The following is a 14,910-nucleotide window of genomic DNA, read 5'->3' on the forward strand; positions in this document are numbered from 1 at the left end:
GGTCATCCCAAAGTCAAAACTTAAATCTAAGGGTGACGGTGCGTTCTCCACCAGAGCCCCTCGACTTTAGACTGACCTGCCCGAGGCGATAAGGCTTGCAGAATCAGTGACTTCTTTTAAATTTCTTTTAAAAACTCACTTTTATAAACTCGCTTTTAATTGAAACCTCCATTTTTAATAAAATTCTTCCCCTTTTATCTTTTTATATGCTCTCTCTTTAAGCCACCTAGGCCTGTGGTGTTTTGTCGCATATAATAATATATGCTTGTCTGTCTGTTTGATTGCTAGTCTCCTCTGTCTCGCCTGATTTTTTTTGTTTGAATTTTTACTGTAACGCACTTTGTGCAGCATGTGTTCTGAAAAGTGCTAGATATATAAAGTTATTATTATCATTATTGTTCTATTATATTAAACTATAGTAGACAGGATGATAAGACCATTGGACTCCACCACTTTGTTGCAGACTCTCACCAAAGAAAACAGTTTGATTTTGATATCATGGATTGGTAATTTTGGATCAATTTTAGTAAATTCTTTGTTCTTATTTTTGAATGCTGTATAACTGGATGTACTCAGGTTTGAGTTTGAGGTACTAACGATAATGGTTATTCCTACGTTTACAACCGGCCATGAATGCATCACCACCGTTGAATAACAAACCTCTGTAAACAGGGAAGGTCCGGTCCGGTTCGCTCCGGCGGGACACCTGGAAGAACACACTCATTTTACGTATTTTATTTGTAATTATTTTCCCTCTCAGAAAAGTCACGAAAAGTGTGTCCGCCGGACTCGTGACCTTTCACCTCTGACGGAGTAACGTACGGGAGCCGTGACCCAGGTCTGTCCCTGGGAGGAGCGCATGTCGGAGCGGCTCGGTTCGGCTGCGGTGACCCGGGGACCAGTGACCTCCAGACGTGGCAAAGTGGACCGAGTGTTGACGGGTAAGTCTTCCCGGGTTTTGCTGCGGTATTTTCCCCCTTTCTTATCGGCGCAGCGTCCCCCGCGCTGTTAGCAAGCTAACGCACGGCTCGAGCACACAGTGTGACATTACTGCACGTGCTTCCTCTTCTGCAGCAATAAACAAGCAAACCAATAAAGCGTTCTCAACATTTATAGACTGCGATCCCTAATGTGGAGTTAAAGATGCAGATGAGGACTAATCGGTGCCGCTTTTAACGTTTTATTGCACGAACTTCCCCTTTTTGATGACTATTTTTCTTCACACCGTGTGTCCATAACACCGAGTAGAAGACATGGAGTAAGACAACATGTCACTACTTAGATAAAACATGAAGTGTGGTTTGTTGAGGTGATCAGTATACCCCCCCGCCCCGCCCCGCCATTGGCTGTAACCAGTCTGTCAGGATCTGACTTGTTGCAGGTCAACAACTCACCAGGAACTCCTTATTTTTCATGATCAGTAGCTTTTTTTAATAATAAAACGTGGTGCAACATGCACACAGAACCTGATTCATCCCACACACTCTACCCACCTTTAACCTAAAACTATTAACTCTTTATCAATTGGTCATATTTGGTAACTTTCTTCCTGTCGCCCAATCTAACAATGGCTAAAACACAATATAAGATTTGAGAAAAAAAGATGAATTTAAATATGGGTTTTGTGGGCTTTCTAGAATTTGAATAAATCTTCTGAAATGCTCATGTTTTGGTTCTTAACAGACTAAATCCCCATCATAATAATGCAATACACACTCAAACATGCTTGATCATATATAAAAATATAAAGTAAAGGAGTGCTGAGTTTCATTTGCTTTTGTCATATTTTAGGTTTTTGTTTTTCCAACATCAAATTATATTGTCTGTATCAATCATCTAAAAGTCACAAAAGTCATGTTATAGTTCAATAACATAAATAAAATAAAATAATCTATTAGCCAGTCTCAGATGATGCAGCTCCACGCCTTTATTCAGGTACCTTCATAGAAGAATTTGTGGGTTCATGAGTATAATGCAGCTGATCATTTAAGGATTTCTACTGACTGTCATTTAATGATTATAGAATCCAGTCACTGAAGTGTTCACATGTTCCGACCAGTAACTTTTTATTTATTTGCACAAATCATCCACAACTCAAACTTACTTTATAATCCAGGGCGAAAAGAGATTTATTGCATTTCTGTTTTATTTGTATTATATACCAATGTTTCACAGTACCAGTAACACGTGTGACACGTGTGGTTGAAAAAGGCTCCTGATGATGAAGCCTCAGGTGATGTAGCTCCAGCCAACGAGTTCAGCCTCCACCTGACCCACACACACACACACACACACACACACACACACACACACACACACACACACACACATCATCTGGTGTCCTAATTTTCATTTGAATATTTAAGTACGAAGGTAAATGTGTGTATGAGCCTTTCTGGTTCTTTCAATCAGGATTTAACTGATGTCAAACAAACCTCTGCGTGTCTCACAGATATGACGGCAGCGTCGGGGCTGATGCCTGCGGATCTCCTGCTTTAGGCCCATCCTGTCCGGCGCCATGCAGCAAAAAGGCGCCATCAGAATTATCGAATGGGAGGACCTGGACAAGAGGAAGTTCTACTCCCTGGGCGTGTTCATGACGCTGACCACCCGGGCCACCGTCTACCCCGCAAGCCTCATCCGCACCCGCCTGCAGGTGCAGAAGGGGAAGAGCCTCTACACCGGCACCTTCGACGCTTTCTGCAAGATCCTGCGGGCGGAGGGCGTGCGCGGCCTCTACCGAGGCTTCATGGTCAACACCTTCACTCTGGTGTCGGGACAGGCCTACATCACCACCTACGAACTTGTGCGCAAGTACGTGTCCCAGTACTCGCCCAGCAACACGGTGAAGTCGGTGGTGGCGGGAGGCGCGGCGTCCCTGGTGGCTCAGACCATCACGGTGCCCATCGACGTGGTTTCCCAGCACCTGATGATGCAAGGTCAAGGGGAGCACCTGACGCGCTTCAAGACCAAACCCAAGATGATGCTGGCCGCGTCGAAGCGCATGCTGACTTTTGGGCAAACCCGCGACATCACGGTGCAGATATTCGCAGCCGACGGCTTCCGGGGCTTTTACAGAGGCTACATTGCATCGCTGCTGACTTACATCCCCAACAGTGCCCTCTGGTGGCCTTTTTATCATTTTTATGCAGGTAAATAAACACATCTTTACTGTTTTTTTTTTTTTTTTTCAGGAATATAAAACACAAAGTCGACGATGTGATCAAACTTTTCCTGCTTTTGATGGCGTCCCTCTGTTTGTGTCCTCAGAGCAGTTGTCTTTATTAGCGCCCAGTGAGTGTCCGCACCTGATTCTGCAGGCTCTGGCCGGACCAATGGCCGCAGCCACCGCCTCCACCATCACCAACCCCATGGATGTAGTTCGAGCCAGAGTGCAGGTTGGATGCATTTCACTCGTCCTAGTTTTGTAAACTTCTGATTTACAACAGCAGCGATGAAATGAAATCTTCCTCGCATAAGAAAATGTACAAGTGTGCAAAACGTCCCCATCTGCTGTAGCGCGGTTGAAATACTTTCTAGAAGTTGTTGAAGGTAAAGACTGTTCCTTTTTAAGCCAAAGGTGCAGTATTTATAAAGAGTATCTGCTCTTGGTTTTTCCTGTAGAGAAACACTATTCCTACGTAACGCAGCACTTTGTTTTTACAGTTTTCTTTAACAACCTCATAAACTGCTTCATATCTCTTCATCCTTTGACATGAAAGTCCCTGCAGTGTGATACGGGAGCCAGACGTTTGGCTTCAGTTCTGGATATGAGTTTAGAAATCTCTCTAAACTTGGATTTATTTTTCAAACCGACGGTCAGCGAATTGTTCACGCATTAACTCGAACACAAAGTTCTGCAACCTGCAGCTTGATTTGCTGGGCAGTTGTTAAAATTGCTCTTAAAGTCATAAAGCTTGCAGACCCACACATTTAATTATGATAATTTTTTATTTGAGTGCACGTTAGTTTATGTCAAGTAGTGATTATACAGCAACAAAACAATATAATGAAAGTCATAAAAGCAACAGAACAGTTTTGAGTTTGTTGAAGGAGTCTACGGACTCGGCTCAACCATAACTGTGTCTACTTTTAAAACAATACTTCAAACATTCCCAGTTTAAAATAATGTTGAGTTTGCTGGTATGGTAGTGGTTATTTTAGAAGCACTGTGTCTATATTTGTATTTGTACTATAATATCTATGTATATAATGTTTTAACATAAAGTGCATTGAGTTTTGTTTTTAGTTTTTAAAGTGAGACTTTAGAATCTCTAGTTGATATTGAGTCGTTATCATACAAATGCGAGATATTTATCTCACCGCAGCACAGGAAGTGAATTCAAGGTATCCAGACTGAGGAGCGGATCGACTGAGCCGGTAGTCGATCACAGGAACAAGAAGAGCGTCACTGTTATTTACGCACAACCAAAGCAAATTATCCCGTGTGTCCTCCGCAGGTGGAAGGACGATCGTCCGTCATTGAGACGTTCAAGCAGCTGCTGGCGGAGGAGGGCGTCTGGGTGATGACCAAGGGGCTGTCGGCCCGCATCATTTCCTCCACGCCCACCTCGGTGCTGATTGTGGTCGGCTACGAGACCCTGAAGAGGCTGAGCCTGCGGGCCGACCTGGTCGACTCCAGGCGCTGGTGAGAGCTGCGAGCGAAGCAGCTCAGGGACTCCAAATCGGGCTTCCACATGCCTTCCAGACCCGAGGACGTTTCACATTGGCTGTTAAGGGTGAAACCCAAAAAAAGCGACAACATAAACTATGCTCATAAAAAGACTGAAATGTGACAACGCATTGCCTCTGGATGTACAATAGATACTGGAGCTCCTCCAGGGAGTGACTGTTGTAATGAGTGAATATGTAATGGATCCATTCTTCTGCAGACCGTTGTGGTTTTATATGCTGCTGGTGCAACAAGGCAGTTTAAGATTGTAAATATTTGGATTTGCTCGCCTCGGTTCAGCAGTTCAACGTAAGGTAATATCGCTTAGACGTCATCCTAATGCAGGGAGATTGGATATGTGACTAAAGTCTGACTTTATATGATTGAAAACTTCAAGTTCTTCACCTCATATCAGCAGCATATCTGTTGATATGAATGATGCCTCATTCTTCTGGGTGGCACCCCCCCACCCCCCTTTTTTAGTTATAAATTCAGTAACAGTCTGGATTGGTTTTGTATAATATTAATGTTTCACAAAAATGCCTGACAAAAAGTAGAAAGAGCTCAGCGTCCGTCTGCATTCCAGTGGAGAAGTTTCAAACTGAGGCGGTTTTCTTTTCACAATATCACTGGTATTTATAACAAGGGAGCAGAAGATGGAAACAACACATGATGGACAAGACTGCCATGCTGAGCTAAATGCAACAGGTGGATTTTTCACAAGCGAATAACTCAGGGTTATTTATAACCAGTGTGAACACACCATAAAGCCTCGATGAGGCCTAAATCTCTAAATGTGACGATACTGTACAGAAGGACTCATCAGATATGTGTTTGCCCTCACTTCTCTGGAGGCCCTACGCCGTTACTTTTAAGGTACAAGCGATCTGCGAAAGCATCGTGTTGCTTTTACGTTTATGCAAATGTTTGATCGGGCCAATCGGGTTTTCACTCCATTGTTTGTGAAGTGACTGAAAACCAAACTGGAGCTGGATGAGAAAAGAAGGGTCAAACACACAACGCCGCTAGCCTTAGATCCAACCGTAGAGGAGGGAGTCCTGCATTTCCTCTCTGTAGTTCTGTACAGGGATCAAATATAACACTGTCTGGATGCTTTATATTGTTTGGATTGAGATGAATTGGAGGGAATAAAGGCAGCAGCGACGCAAATAAACCAACCACACAGTTGCCATCAGAGTTCACTCGTCACTGTCGAGCACATGAACAATTGGGAGGAGCTATAAAGTTATAAATACTGCCAGAAATCTCCTTTGTGATACCTGCACACATACACACACACCCCGTTTGGGATTCTCCTATTTTCCAGTTTGAACACAGACGTATATGTGTGTACAAATGACCTCGGCTTTGTTCCACTGTCAATAGCAATTTAAAGGAGTGACTTGTCAAAAGTGCAGTTTGATGTGTTTTAAACATTGAGAACTTGTGGATCTTTGAAAAGTAATAAATTCTGAATTACTGTAAACTGTCTCGCCTGTACACTGCCCCATCCTTTTCACAGTTGTATTTAAATCGAGGTCCATGCGAGGAGAGAACATGCAAAATTTCCATTTTAGTCTTTTTTTCCCATTGAAGCTGCAGTACACGTGTTTGTCCACTGGAGGAAGTGTTGGGCCTCTGATAGATGCTCTAGTCCACATCCAATTAGTTTTTTTCCACAGGAGTGCAGCTTATATAAAATTAACCTGTTGCCACCTCACTTCTTCAAGGTTGCAGCTTTTTGCTATTCAGACTCATGTCTGATAAACACAGAGGGATGTAATAAAGTCGTTCTCCAGGAGGAAACATTGCTTGGAGACTGTTGTTACGAGAAAACAAACATTTAATGTATGATTGTTTTTTTTAAATGATAGTGACATTATGTAAAACCGTATTTGTGAATATGTGGAAGACGACTTAGACTAAATAATTTCTATCACAACTTGATCCATTCTTTTCAGCGACGTCCTGTTTTTATGTACTATATGGATATCTGACATCACTAATTCAAACGACATTGATCACTCAACTTACTGCACAAACGTCTGAGAGCTTCACTCATGACCAAAAAAGCACCACAGATACAAAAGTACAAAAAAACAACCCTTTAATTGAGCGTGTTCGGCCAGTGCAAAATAATCCATCACATTTACAACCTAATTTCTTCCCTCCCTCCCCAATGGCCAAGTTAACGCCATGATTCGGATGACAAACGGCGTCCTTCATCACATGGGACAGTCGTAGATGTGGATGGCCCGGTCGTCTCCGGCTGAGATGATCTTTGAGCCGCTGCTGTTGTACTTCACACTCCAAACCTGAGGGGGGCAGCAAGACCACAAAACAAGGTCGTGAGGTACTGAATCCAGAATTTCAATAGTGGTGAGAATCTCACACTCGCATGAGCAGGATGTAAAATGGGGTGAATGAACATCTTATCTTTTTCCACACACCATCATGCATCTCTACAGTAACCCACCTCTGTGTGAGAGAAAGGACTTCACAGTCTCTACTCTCCACATTAAAACCACGTCCATGTTTTCCTTGGCCTCCTATAGCTCTTACCTATATGGCTATTGTAAATATAGGTCAACATGTATTGTACATTTTTTCATTACTCTGTATAGTTGCTATTTATTTTCAGAAATATACTAAGAAGTTTCTTTTTAATATATTTATTCAAAATATCCCATGATATTTTTATTACATCCTTTTCTTCATTTCCTTTCCTTATTGGTATTAAACAGTAATTACTGATATATATATATATATGATCTTTCCATTCATGTATCTAAAACCAACATTCCTTTCATCAACAGCTAAACTCATATTGAGGTGAGTGCATGTCTCCACATGCGTCAATAGTAAATTCAGTTTTGTTGCATCTTTCCTAAATGTATGCAGGCATTGTTTGTGCAGTCGCCGCTTGTACTTCGGCACACCCGTGGCTTTTGCTTTAAAATAAAAAGCGAAAGTGAAGAGTAGGAGAAGTGACCACAATATTCTGTCAGGACGCTGAAGTCGACACAAACCTAAAGCCGTGCAGAAATGAAAGGAAAAGCTGGAAATAAATAAATAAATAAAAAAACTTTTTGAAAGAGAGGTACTTGGTTGCTAATCCTCCCTGTGGATTATTTGTTTCTGCAGTCGCATAACGATGAGGCAGAAACAGCGAGCTGTGCTCTCAGTCCCACGGATCAAACTCTCGGCGGGGGTCTCAGATCTAACGACAGTTTGGCTTATCGGTGAAAATCTGAGCTCAAACATCAGAGAGCGGCTACGTGACCACGATGATTCCTCCTCCGGCAGCCGGCAGACTTTCTCACTCCGGTTGTTATTCAATGAGGAGGTGCAGAGTTTGTCACCTGGTCTTGATGGTCGAAGAAGGTGTTGATGCACGCTCGGGAGCTGGCGTCCCACACCTTCACGCTCTTGTCGGACGAGCTGCGAGGCGAGAACAGGTGACGTTTGAGGAACGTTTGTACAAGTGGAGGGAAAAACCACCACAAAAGAAGACACAAGGAAAACGTACTTTCCCTCTAATTTATTCATGTATTAATGACGCAGCACCAAGTCATCAGCCATAAAACCACCCCGGAACATGAATGTTTCCTGTACCTGGACACAAAGTGAGTGTCGTCCGGGGAGAAGGCCACATTCAGAACCCAGGAGCCGTGTCCGCTCAGCGTGCCGGCCAGGTTGGCGTGTTGCCTGTGAAAGTTTCAGACTGTTAGAGTGAACAAAACAGTCTCCGATTTATAATGCAAATGAAATAAAAATCAAACCCAGTGTATTGCCATCTGATATTCATATTCCTATATTGTTTTCCCTGTTGTTATCTTTTAAAAGTCACTATAATTACATACCAATAAGTGTTAATTATATACAATAAAATCAATTAGTAGATTAATTATTACATCTCGATCAGGGATGTCAAACAGATTTGTCTGTGGGTCAAAAGGTGAATTTGACCGTTCCTGCTTTGAGATTGTTTCAACAGAGTGACTGAAACTCACACGTCGTAGATTTTGATGTAGCCGTCGTCCGACGCTGTGACCAGCAGCTGGGAGTCTGGAGAGAAGGTGAGCGATCGGATGGGCATGGCGTGACCTGAAGGGAACAGGAAGCAGACGTCTCACTGATTCTCTGACATCACACAGCATGAGGACGCTCAGGATTATTGATATTAACTGTTTATACCAAGTTGACTGGTGGAAACTGAAAACTATTTGTCTTTTGCTACTTTTGTGTTTAATATGATTTAAATAGATTTTGAGTTTTCAGCGACTGTCTGCAGTTTTTTCCCCCTGCAACATATAATGCCCAAATCTATTTTTTAAAAAAAAGACTTTCTTTAGCAGTAAATATAGCTTAATGACAGTGTGTAATTCCGGATACCTTCCAGCGTGTGGAGCAGTTTTCCAGTGGCGATGTCAAAGATGTTGATGATGCCGTCGATGGCGCCGCTGGCCAGATACTTCCCATCAGGACTCTAAAAGTGTGAACAAACGAGACTGAAGGTTGTAGATGAAGAGTGGAGAACGAGGTATCCCAACGTGGACTGTGAGATAGCAGGCGAAGGGTTGAAAGGGGGAGAACCGCAAATCTGAAAGAGCGACGGGAGCCGAGGCAGCGGGGTCCCGGTTTACCCGCCGAGTGAGGATTTAAGGCTCCTTACGTAAGCGATGCTCAGGATGAATTTTCCTCGAGTGTCCAGAGAGTACTCCTTCTTGCCACTTTCCACGCCGAAGATGTTGACCTTGCCCAGGTGGCTTCCGGTGGCGATGTATTTGGAGTCGGGGGAGAAGGCGACGGTCCAGGCGTCAACTGCAGGGAGGAGCAGAGGTACAGAGGAGAACAAAGTCTGTCAATCAAACGCCACTTTTCGACAACTTCTTTTTACTTATTTTTAAGAGCGTTTCTTTGACGTCGGTAAAAATATCCAATTACTCAATACCTACCGATAATTTAACAACTTAAGCCATTTTAAACGCAACAATAAACATAAAACAAAAACTTAAAAAGTGCAACAAAAGTGTAATTTGAACCGTTCTCATCAAAACATTTTGCAAATAATTTAATAAGCTATAACAGTAAGAAGTAGCACTAAAAAAAAACTTTCAACATGTAACAACTGCATCCAATAAATTAATAATGCATGAATAAAGCAGCAGTTCTTGTAATTAAAAGCTTGTTTCTTTGGCAGGTTTTATGCTTTTAGCTCATCAAACATAAATGTAGTGGCTGGGAAAGTCATGTTTATTCAATAAGGATGCATATTACTCTCAATCTTAGTGTTAATAATAAATATAAAAGACTTTTATCTATTTCATTAGATTATTGGCAAGTTATTACACTATTTCTTAAGTTCAAAATGGACAAAATTACTGGCAGTTCTTGGCCATTATTGGTCGCTAAATAGTTTTGTGAATGGTTGAACATGTGTGGAATGTTTAGGTAAACGGGCCAGCCAGAGATCACTGCAATAGTAAACTACGGCCTAAAGCAAACAATAATATCTTAAGTTTATCTTTGAATTGATAAAGGTCAAAGGTAAATTATGATGCATATTATATATACTGCACATAAATGCTTCAATCACACAATTAGCAGATGAATCACAAATTGAGGTTTACTCCTATTTTCAAGACAACAAAACTCTCAAAAATTATGTTTTCAGACCCTTCGTGGAGCAAAAAGAATAAATATAAATAAATGCTTCCTTTGGGGAAATCTCTTTAAAAGTCAAGTGGCAAATCAAAGCGAGACTCCTTCACTTGTCAGTTAACATATATAAATGGTGCGGATGAAAAGAAAAATTACTTTACAACCGGCACCGTTAGAGAAGAGCCCAGACCCGCCTTTTGTTCATTTGAGTCCATTTCGATGAGATTACGACTGAAGTAAACAATGTGAGGTCAACCGAGATGAAGTAAAAAGAGGGAACCTGGATTTGAAGAAAAGTTCTGTCCAAAGGAAGAAAAAAATAAATAAAAAAATCCTGTATGGAATCCTTTGACCTGGACCAACCACTGAGTGAACCGGAGCGTCACTAACGAGAGCTGACATGGCATTTAGATGAAGCCCACCTGGAGTCACGGCCACGGCGCAGCACACATATCTGGCTGTGGGGTCCCTGAGAGGTGAGCGCAGGAAATAAAATAAAGACAAGGCAGCTTGTTGCACCACAGAGCAGACGAGCCGCCGTCTCCTGCAGGTTCGTTCTAATGGAACCACACACTCTGCACCGACCTCACCTCGGTGGTAAAAGCTGGTTTTTATTGATCTGGTGTCAGACTGGTGGCACGCACACAAGTCCATAAAGCTTGGTTTCAATAAATCCTTCTTTTCTTATTTCAACTTCTTTTTTCTTAATTCTCAAGATTGCAAAAAAAGTAAATAAATTCATACCCCTTCCTTCTAACTGCAATCATCAATTTATCTATCCTCACAAAACAGAAAGCATTCATCTAATAATAAAGAATAATCACATACAAACACTCTGAATAAAAAAAGACTACTTCATAACTAGAGTCATTATTTTCAATTTGAAAACAGTAAACTAGTTTTTATATGCTACAACTTTTACCACAGAAATAAATCTGTATTTGATCTCATTCGTTGGAAAACATTTATTCATCTTGAGAAAAAAGTAACTTTTTTATTTTTTTTAAATTACAAATGACTTCAGTCTTTTTCCGTATTGTTAGACTTCATCTCATATAACTAAAGAGAAGTTCATCTTTTTGATATTTCCAGACATTTTTCAGGAAAGTGAGTTTTGAACTGAACTGTGCAGTTAGATAAAGTGTTACACCCCTTAAATTTATTGAGGTGTCATATGTTATACAGGATTTCTGAGCCCCAAACATTTACAAGGTTTTCACAAAAGTCTAGATACTGAAGAAGACCGCTTCAGTCACATCCCGGGGCAATGTGCTAATTCTATCTGAGGGGTAATCCCACCTGGTCCAGCATCCATGGACTTGATCTGTTTTCCAGACTCGAGGTCCCAGAGACGGATGTGTGCGTCGAGAGAGCTGGAGGCAGCGATGGCTCCGTTGTGACTGATGTCTACTGACACCACACCCAGCTGGTGGCCCTCCAGGGTCCACTGCAGCTCCAGCTTCTCATCCGACCTGCACGGAAGAGACATTATTTAATCACGCCGACTCGAATAAACTCTACTTTTTAACCTAGACGGTAGAACATGATTAAAAACTTTTCTATTAACAAATATCTGCTGCTTGTTCAGTTTTTATTCAGAAAGGAGATTAATAAAAATAGAGGAAACGTCCACTTCTATCACATGTCTGGGCTGTTTTTATATTTGAGGAACAGGAATTTAATTAAAGATTTGCAAGGACAATAATTAAAAAAAAAAAAGAGTATAAAGAAAGGCTGAAATTAAATGATCTGGAATGCTAATATTTTAAACTATGAACTTAAATTCATGACAGATCAGGCCACATCTTCTTTCCTGCTTTGTGTTCGGCTAAATGTGAAACAGTGCTTGTCGTCGCGGCGTTATTACACCAGCTGAAAACTCACTCACAGCTTAAAATGACATTATAATATCAAAACCGTGTCAAACTCCTCTGTAATGAACACAAATACCAACATAAAAGAGCAGCTTTAGTCTGTGCTACGTTCAAACTACTGTTCAGATGTTAAAGTTACATCAGTGTACGCTCAGTGGGGGATTTAGCAGAGCTGCAAAGCATAAAAAAAAAAATTGTAGAAAAATTAATTTTCCGACCATAACTCAGAATTTCCCATATATTGCACATCTAATTCACAAACTGAAATATTGAAACCCCTTTTGTAAATTACTCTCCATTATTTTAGCTCACAATTTATGCAAATGCATCATGAAACCATTTGAATATTTCACAACATCAGCTATTTGTCCTATCTTTTTCAAATCACGGGCCACAATCATCACAATATAATTTCTTTAAAAATGCATTCAAAACATATTAGTTGATACATACTGTATGTAGAAATAAGTGACCGAACGATTCAATTTATGTTGTAGTTTAGCATTCGCAAATAAATGCAATCTTTCAAATCAGCTGTAAAGTGTAACCTCAAAAATATTTTTCTTCTCCTCCTCCTCCTTCTTATTATTGATTGAGCTTCTGGTTTAGAGAGCAGAAGTGGGAGAACAAGTCCCAGGTGCCTGAAGGGTTCTGCCTTCTGTTTATAGTCTAAATGAGGTTGATAGTTTAAGTGATATCTCGTTGGCGGCAATAAACATCTGCAAACGGAGTGCAAAAACAGAGGAACCATTCTAACACAGATTAAACTTCATTATTTCCTTATTATTTTAAACAATTACGTTTGTGGACTGAAAAAAATGTTTTTTGTTCCTTGGATATTCCTTTCCTAAGCAAGGACCCTGAAAAAGACCCAGAAGACACTGACTAACAAGATAAATGGCAGCCGAAACCATGAACCAACGTACCATTTCCAGACTTTCACCATGTCATCTAGTGAGCCAGTGACGATGGTTTCTGAGCCGTCTGCTTCACTTTTACCCCACGCTGCAGTCCAGATGGCATCATCGTGTGCTGAGACAACAAAAACATGTTGAAAGAAGATGTGGGGACAAAAAGCACTTTAACCAGAATGGACACTATACAGGCTGTGGGATTACATCATTTCTCTAATGACAACAGACCCTATAAGAGATCATCAATGTCACACTAAGAGTTGATAACACAAGGAGATCAGATTAATTACTCTGTAAAGATAATTGCAAACAAGTTGAGACACATTTTGCTGTGAATAGATGAATGGAGTTGGGTCAAAGTAAGCACCAACACATGTTGGAACAGAATAGTAGCGCTGAAGATAAAAAAGCCTGCACGTAAACACTGAAAGGTTTATAGACCTGGTATACGTTTGACGTTTATAGACCATGGTATACGTTTGATAACCACGCTACTCACCGTGTTCTTGCTTGAACAAAATGCTGTACTGAAATCAAAAGAGAGTTTGCAGTTAATCTCTGAGAGAAGTCTTTCACATAAACTTTGCATTAGTGTGTCGCTTACTTGAGTGCTCATTGTTTTGGTCCTGATGGTCGGATGATTCACTTCGACCTGAAATTAACATGATTTCGTGATAGCAACACTTTCAGAAGCTACAATCAATTGAGCAAAAGTGTCGTATTTTTTCATTGTTTTGCAGTTAATCGGGTCTGAAACAGCAAAGCAGCTGAAAAGTGATGCTAAGCTAACGAGCTCGTTAGCCCTTCTCGTCACAATAACAAAACGCACCGGGCCTTTGAAACAGTTCTATCACTGCTGGCTGCTTCAGAAAATTGAATAAATAGGTTGACATTGATAATAGGGGCTCGCTTACCTGGAAAATCCTTGATTTGATGTTATATTTAATGTTTCAGACTCGATGATTTACATGTGGGTCGCCATGACATTTACGTCACTTCCTGTTACAGGCCTCGTCTTCTTTACTTTTCTCCTCACAAAGACTGCTGAGGCGCCACAGCGCCCCCAGCGGAGCTTTGTTCAACTAGACTTCCAATATCTGCACAAGAAGATGAATTCATGAATATAATTATTACAAATAGAAGTTTTTGAAGGGCTTTAGACAGGAACTGCAGATGCAACAATTGTCCGCATGAAATTATACTAAGTAACTCTAATTTAGATAGTGAATGGGAGTAATGAAACAGATTTTTTAAACATTTGTATCAGTAGAAACAAAGTGAAGTGAGTTAAATATATGGACTAGGAGGGACTAAGCAGAAAACTGTTTCAGCATAAATTACAGTCTCATAGGGATTATTTCAAGCAGTGTTAACAAAATATTGCTCAACTATTCTATTCTTGAACTAAGGAAAAAAATCCCTTGTAGAACAGGCAGGAGAAAAGTATATCTGTATGATTCTCCTGACAGCTCAAGACACAAGTGAGATACATGAGTGATGTCCTATTTATAACTAGGAGTGAGAGAGACATTCTGGAATATCGGCCCTACGGAATTGCACGCCATCAAAAATGATAGATGCGACAGATACAGCAGAATATATGAAATCCTAATCAGTTTCCACAGCCTCAGTTGGAAACGGTGATAAATACAAACACTTTTTGTTTTCCTCAGGCACTTGGAAGTTTCTCACTGTTATAGACATCAGTGATAATGATGCAGCTATTTTAAGCCAAGAGATTTATTTGCATGTTCAGAAGACGGCCAAAAGTCGAAGATTTAGCTGC

The 14,910-nt window shown here is 40.9% G+C and overlaps 2 protein-coding genes across 2 annotated transcripts; one reads left to right on the top strand and one right to left on the bottom strand.

Annotated features, from left to right (window-relative positions):
- Positions 1-649: 649 nt before the first annotated feature.
- slc25a44a (solute carrier family 25 member 44a) lies at positions 650-6,162 on the top strand. Its single transcript, XM_080475815.1, has 4 exons — positions 650-941; positions 2,453-3,152; positions 3,271-3,398; positions 4,461-6,162. Exons 2-4 carry the CDS (start codon positions 2,519-2,521, stop codon positions 4,650-4,652), a joined length of 954 nt encoding a protein of 317 aa, XP_080331941.1. The 5' UTR covers positions 650-941; positions 2,453-2,518; the 3' UTR covers positions 4,653-6,162.
- A 337-nt stretch (positions 6,163-6,499) lies between these two features.
- On the bottom strand, positions 6,500-14,577 carry skic8 (SKI8 subunit of superkiller complex). Its single transcript, XM_080474349.1, has 11 exons — positions 14,039-14,577; positions 13,729-13,776; positions 13,624-13,651; positions 13,137-13,242; positions 11,636-11,808; positions 9,348-9,496; positions 9,068-9,161; positions 8,686-8,779; positions 8,288-8,380; positions 8,035-8,113; positions 6,500-6,987 (listed from the first exon to the last, which is right to left on the bottom strand). Exons 2-11 carry the CDS (start codon positions 13,738-13,740, stop codon positions 6,898-6,900), a joined length of 918 nt encoding a protein of 305 aa, XP_080330475.1. The 5' UTR covers positions 13,741-13,776; positions 14,039-14,577; the 3' UTR covers positions 6,500-6,897.
- Positions 14,578-14,910: the final 333 nt, after the last annotated feature.

Source organism: Lipophrys pholis (genome assembly GCF_963383615.2).
Source record: "Lipophrys pholis genome assembly, chromosome: 11".
Classification (NCBI taxonomy): domain Eukaryota; kingdom Metazoa; phylum Chordata; class Actinopteri; order Blenniiformes; family Blenniidae; genus Lipophrys; species Lipophrys pholis.

Bases quoted from the DNA above. Each gene is read 5' to 3' on its own strand.
- slc25a44a (XM_080475815.1), top strand. From the start codon at position 2,519: ATGCAGCAAAAAGGCGCCATCAGAATTATCGAATGGGAGGACCTGGAC. The intron at 3,153-3,270 runs GTAAATAAACAC...TTGTGTCCTCAG, and splicing joins TTTTTATCATTTTTATGCAG to AGCAGTTGTCTTTATTAGCG. The intron at 3,399-4,460 runs GTTGGATGCATT...TGTCCTCCGCAG, and splicing joins TAGTTCGAGCCAGAGTGCAG to GTGGAAGGACGATCGTCCGT.
- skic8 (XM_080474349.1), bottom strand. The intron at 8,114-8,287 runs GTACAGGAAACA...CTCGCCTCGCAG, and splicing joins GACACTCACTTTGTGTCCAG to CTCGTCCGACAAGAGCGTGA. The intron at 6,988-8,034 runs GTGACAAACTCT...TGCCCCCCTCAG, and splicing joins TCTTCGACCATCAAGACCAG to GTTTGGAGTGTGAAGTACAA.